At 37.4% G+C, this 6,000-nt stretch overlaps 1 protein-coding gene across 1 annotated transcript in view; it reads right to left on the reverse strand.

The window, feature by feature from the left end:
* Nucleotides 1-6,000, reverse strand: part of LOC133656415 (disabled homolog 2-interacting protein-like) — an 87,346-nt gene that overhangs the window by 26,498 nt on the left and 54,848 nt on the right. The window contains exons 4-6 of the mRNA XM_062057497.1: nucleotides 4,293-4,437; nucleotides 3,982-4,218; nucleotides 3,704-3,905 (exon numbers count right to left, since the gene is read on the reverse strand). Coding sequence (XP_061913481.1) covers nucleotides 3,704-3,905; nucleotides 3,982-4,218; nucleotides 4,293-4,437 — 584 coding nt within the window. The remainder of the gene's footprint in view (nucleotides 1-3,703; nucleotides 3,906-3,981; nucleotides 4,219-4,292; nucleotides 4,438-6,000) is intronic.

Here is a 6,000-nt window from a genome sequence, read left to right on the forward strand (position 1 = left end):
CATTTTGTTTTCTGCCAAAATTGAAAGAACAAATGCATTTAGTAAAAACATTTTCAAATTTATATTTTATTGAAACCCATTTTTTCAGTTTGACACCTGTGTCGTAGAAGCTAGCTTATCTCTTTCCGTAGTTAGCTTTTACGGCTAATATCGTAGCACGCTGATGTGTTTCTACGCTAGAAAAAGAGTTCCTCAGTGTTGGCTCTTACAATAACAATGTTGCTACAGCTTGGTTATTTTACAGGTTATAGAACGTAAATGAAGTATTGTTGACAGTGTTTGAATGCATTTGTAAGTAATTTAGAGGCAGAATTGATTAGCTGTATTTTTAGCCACCAAGAACGTGCCAATTTTTACATGTTAGAAGGTGAAAAACAACATAATTTTGTCTCTTGTCTCTGTGCACTAATAATATAATTGGCATGATCAGATAATACTACATTTTAAAATATGCATTTTTTTTCCCGTCAAAATTGAAAGAACGAATGCATTTAGTAAAAAATATTTATTTATTTATTTTGTATTGAAACTAATTTTTTCCAGCCTTTCGCGGGCCACATAAAATGATGTAACGGGCCAGAACTGGCCCCCGGGCCTTGAGTTTGACACCTTAATCGCTTATCTCTTTCTGTAGTTAGCTTTTACGGCTAATACCGTAGCACACCGATGTGTTAGTACACTAGAAAAATAACAACAATAACAATGTCGCTACAGCTTGGTTGTTATACAGGTAACGGAACGTAAATCAAGTATTGTTGACAGTGTTTGAATGCATTTTTGAAATAATTTAGAGGCAGAATTGATTAGCTGCATTTTTAGCCACCAAGAACGTGCCAATTTTTACATGTTAGAAGGTGAAAAACAACATAATTTTGTCTCTTGTCTCTGTGCACTAATAATATAAGTGGCATGATCAGATAATACTACATTTTAAAATGTGCATTTTTTTTCCCGTCAAAATTGAAAGAACGAATGCATTTAGTAAAAAATATTTATTTATTTATTTTGTATTGAAACTAATTTTTTCCAGCCTTTCGCGGGCCACATAAAATGATGCAACGGGCCAGAACTGGCCCCCGGGCCTTGAGTTTGACACCTTAATCGCTTATCTCTTTCTGTAGTTAGCTTTTACGGCTAATACCGTAGCACACCGATGTGTTAGTACACTAGAAAAATAACAACAATAACAATGTCGCTACAGCTTGGTTGTTATACAGGTAACGGAACGTAAATCAAGTATTGTTGACAGTGTTTGAATGCATTTTTAAAATAATTTCGAGGTAGAATTGATTAGCTGCATTTTAGCCACCAAGAACGAGCCAATTTTTACATGTTAGAAGGTGAAAAACAACATAATTTTGTCTCTTGTCTCTGTGCACTAATAATATAATTGGCATGATCAGATAATACTACATTTTAAAATATGCATTTTTTTCCCGTCAAAATTGAAAGAACGAATGCATTTAGTAAAAAATATTTATTTATTTATTTTGTATTGAAACTAATTTTTTCCAGCCTTTCGCGGGCCACATAAAATGATGTAACGGGCCAGAACTGGCCCCCGGGCCTTGAGTTTGACACCTTAATCGCTTATCTCTTTCTGTAGTTAGCTTTTACGGCTAATACCGTAGCACATCGATGTGTTAGTACACTAGAAAAATAACAACAATAACAATGTCGCTACAGCTTGGTTGTTATACAGGTAACGGAACGTAAATCAAGTATTGTTGACAGTGTTTGAATGCATTTTTGAAATAATTTCGAGGTAGAATTGATTAGCTGCATTTTAGCCACCAAGAACGTGCCAATTTTTACATGTTAGAAGGTGAAAAACAACATAATTTTGTCTCTTGTCTCTGTGCACTAATAATATAATTGGCATGATCAGATAATACTACATTTTAAAATATGCATTTTTTTCCCGTCAAAATTGAAAGAACGAATGCATTTAGTAAAAAATATTTATTTATTTATTTTGTATTGAAACTAATTTTTTCCAGCCTTTCGCGGGCCACATAAAATGATGTAACGGGCCAGAACTGGCCCCCGGGCCTTGAGTTTGACACCTTAATCGCTTATCTCTTTCTGTAGTTAGCTTTTACGGCTAATACCGTAGCACACCGATGTGTTAGTACACTAGAAAAATAACAATAATAACAATGTCGCTACAGCTTGGTTGTTATACAGGTAACGGAACGTAAATCAAGTATTGTTGACAGTGTTTGAATGCATTTTTAAAATAATTTCGAGGTAGAATTGATTAGCTGCATTTTAGCCACCAAGAACGAGCCAATTTTTACATGTTAGAAGGTGAAAAACAACATAATTTTGTCTCTTGTCTCTGTGCACTAATAATATAATTGGCATGATCAGATAATACTACATTTTAAAATATGCATTTTTTTCCCGTCAAAATTGAAAGAACGAATGCATTTAGTAAAAAATATTTATTTATTTATTTTGTATTGAAACTAATTTTTTCCAGCCTTTCGCGGGCCACATAAAATGATGTAACGGGCCAGAACTGGCCCCCGGGCCTTGAGTTTGACACCTTAATCGCTTATCTCTTTCTGTAGTTAGCTTTTACGGCTAATACCGTAGCACATCGATGTGTTAGTACACTAGAAAAATAACAACAATAACAATGTCGCTACAGCTTGGTTGTTATACAGGTAACGGAACGTAAATCAAGTATTGTTGACAGTGTTTGAATGCATTTTTGAAATAATTTCGAGGTAGAATTGATTAGCTGCATTTTAGCCACCAAGAACGTACCAATTTTTACATGTTAGAAGGTGAAAAACAACATAATTTTGTCTCTTGTCTCTGTGCACTAATAATATAATTGGCATGATCAGATAATACTACATTTTAAAATATGCATTTTTTTCCTGTCAAAATTGAAAGAACGAATGCATTTAGTAAAAAATATTTATTTATTTATTTTGTATTGAAACTAATTTTTTCCAGCCTTTCGCGGGCCACATAAAATGATGTAACGGGCCTTGAGTTTGACACCTTAATCGCTTATCTCTTTCTGTAGTTAGCTTTTACGGCTAATACCGTAGCACACCGATGTGTTAGTACACTAGAAAAATAACAACAATAACAATGTCGCTACAGCTTGGTTGTTATACAGGTAACGGAACGTAAATCAAGTATTGTTGACAGTGTTTGAATGCATTTTTGAAATAATTTCGAGGTAGAATTGATTAGCTGCATTTTAGCCACAAAGAACGAGCCAATTTTTATGTTAGAAAGCGAAAAAAACAACAACCTTTTGTCTTCTTGTCTCTCATAATGATTGTGAACCATTCCAAAAAAAGTGCATTTCCCCTTTAAAAACCTCTAAAGGTTTAGTGGCCACATGCGTGGACAGCACCTTTTAGCTCTTATTTACAAAATTGAGCTCTTATGGCCGCTTATGTGGACACTTATACTGCCATCTGGTGGTGTCAGAAGAGTATAACATACAATGGAATTTGGGGGAAAAAAGTGTAAAAATAAGAATTAGCATGTCACTAAACATGACGTACACGTTTGTGTACTTATGGACTAAAGTACATATCAAAAGATGATTCTTAGTTTTTATTCTAATTAGGGTCCAATAAGCCCAAATAGCAAAGAGAAATAAAAAAAAAAGCATGTAAACAAACAGCTTGGGCCTTAAGAGGCTAAGTTAAGTGTGGCTAGAAGTCAATACCTGGTCCATCTGGGACAGCATCTCTGAGAGGAGCGAGTGCAGGGTGGACAGTTCCCGGCCCAGGTCGATGTAGCCCTCAAAGCCTGCCGTGTTGGAGATGGTCTCCGGGTTCGAGATCTCCAGCAGGAAGCGTTGCATGTTGGTCCACTCGTGCTCCAAGAACTGGTTCATGAAGGACATGTACTCTTCCTTGTTCCCGAACCTGGCGAGAGGGAATCAGAGAGGGAATCAGAGCGCTGGCACCTTCCTCTTCTGCAACTCGGCTGAAAAACACTCACTTGGTGAAGTTGGCCAGGTTCTGCGTGACCTTGGCGATGAGCGTCAGCGTCCGCGCCGTGCGGTCGTCGGGGTACTCCTGCATCAGGTTGAAGAGCGAGGGCGACATGACGGCGGGACACAGGAAGCGCAGGAAGAGGGAGGCGCTGATCAAGCGCTCGCTGATGTCCGGGCGACCCCGGTTGCCGCACTCCTGCCGCCATGACGCAAACACCTCCTTCAGCTCTCGCGGGAACACGCTGGACAGGAAGCAGGAGGCGGCAGGAGTCACTCGAGGGTTTCCCAAGATGCACGTGGGGATGTTGGGACTCACCAGTAGGAGTTGATGATTTTGCAGAAGGCCAACTCGCAGCACATCTTCAGGTTGCTCTGGTGCTCCGGAAGATCTCCCGAGGAACACTTGGAAGGATCCACCTCGCAATTTTCGTCGGACTCGTACAGAGCCTTGATGAACTCCCCTGAAAACACACGCAGGAAGTAGATGTGTGAATGCTCCAATGCTGAAGTTGAACTGAAATCCTGGAATTTTTTTTTTTTAGAATTGTTGAAGTAGAGCACATCATTCCTGAACAGGGTGAATATTTTGAAGTTGGAACAGTTTGGATCAGATGAAAAATGTGGGAGTTGTGGAACTTTGAAGAATGTCCTATTCATTTCAAAGGGACTTTCAGAAAAAATTGGGAAATTTGGGAAAAACTTAATTTTTTTTGAAAATGGTAAAAAAAACAAAACTTGAATGGTCTGAATGAGTTGAAATGGTTGGTGTTGGAATTTTTCAAATCGGTCGAGAAATGTTGAAGTAGTAACATGTTGAATTGGGAAATGGTATTACGGAATTCCTGGAGTTTCGGGAAAAGTGGAAATTCTTTTGAAAATGGTGAAAAAAAAAAGAATGGTCTGAATGACTTGAAATGGTTGGTGTTGGAATTAATCAAATCGGACGAGAAATGTTGAAGTATTAACATGTTGAATTGAGAAATTGTATTACGGAATTTTGGGAAAACCGGGAATTTTGTTCAAAAAAACATTTTGTTTTTGTCCTGATTAAGAGGAATGTTTTGACGGAGGAACGGTTGAAATGTGAAAGAGTAGTTGCCAAAAGAAAGGGTGGAAATAAGGCTTTGGAGAACTAGGAATTGTGGGAATTCCTGGAATTTTTTAGAATTTGGAAAAAAAGTTGTTTAAATTTCCAGAATGGTGGAATGTGTTGAATTGGTTGAAAAATGTGGAAATGGTGGAAGTTTGAAAAATGTCCAATTCATTTTGAATGGGAAAAATGTCCCGGAAAACCTGGAATTCTGGGAAATCTGGGAATTTTTGGAATTTGTTAAGGGAAACCGCGCGATTCCCGAATAGGCTGAACAGTTTGAAGTTGGAACGGTTTGAATTGTGTGAAAAATATGGAAGGTAGAGCACACCCAAAAGGGACAATCGGTAGAAAATGCATTGATGGATGGTAAAAAACTTGAATGGTCTGAATGAGTTGAAATGGTTGGTGTTGGAATTTTTGAAATCGGTCGAGTAATGTTGAAGTAGTAACACGTTGAATTGAGAAATGGTATTACGGAATTCCCGGAATTTCGGGAAAATCGGGAATTGTTTTAATTAAGAGGAATGTTTTGACAGTGGAAGGGTTGGAAATGCGTTGAAAAATGTGGAAAGAGTAGTCGCCAGAAAAAAGGGCTTTGGAAAACCAGGAATTCTGGAAAATTCTGGAATTTCTTCTAACTTGGAATTGTGGAAGTTTGAAAAATGGGCAATTCATTTTGAATGGGGCAAATGAAGAAAAAAAAAGGAATTATGGGAAATACAGGAATTTTATTTAGAATTGTTGAAGTATAGCACATAATTCCTGAACAGGGTGATTATTTAGAAGTTGGAACAGTTTGAATCAGATGAAAAATGTGGGAGTTGTGGAACTTTGAAGAATGTCCCATTGATTTCAATGGGAATTTCCCCAAAATTTGGGGATTTTGGGAAAAGCTGCAATTTTTTAAAAAATGGTAAAAAGCTTGAATGGG

The sequence above is a fragment of the Entelurus aequoreus genome, linkage group LG08 (genome assembly GCF_033978785.1).
Source record: "Entelurus aequoreus isolate RoL-2023_Sb linkage group LG08, RoL_Eaeq_v1.1, whole genome shotgun sequence".
NCBI lineage: Eukaryota > Metazoa > Chordata > Actinopteri > Syngnathiformes > Syngnathidae > Entelurus > Entelurus aequoreus.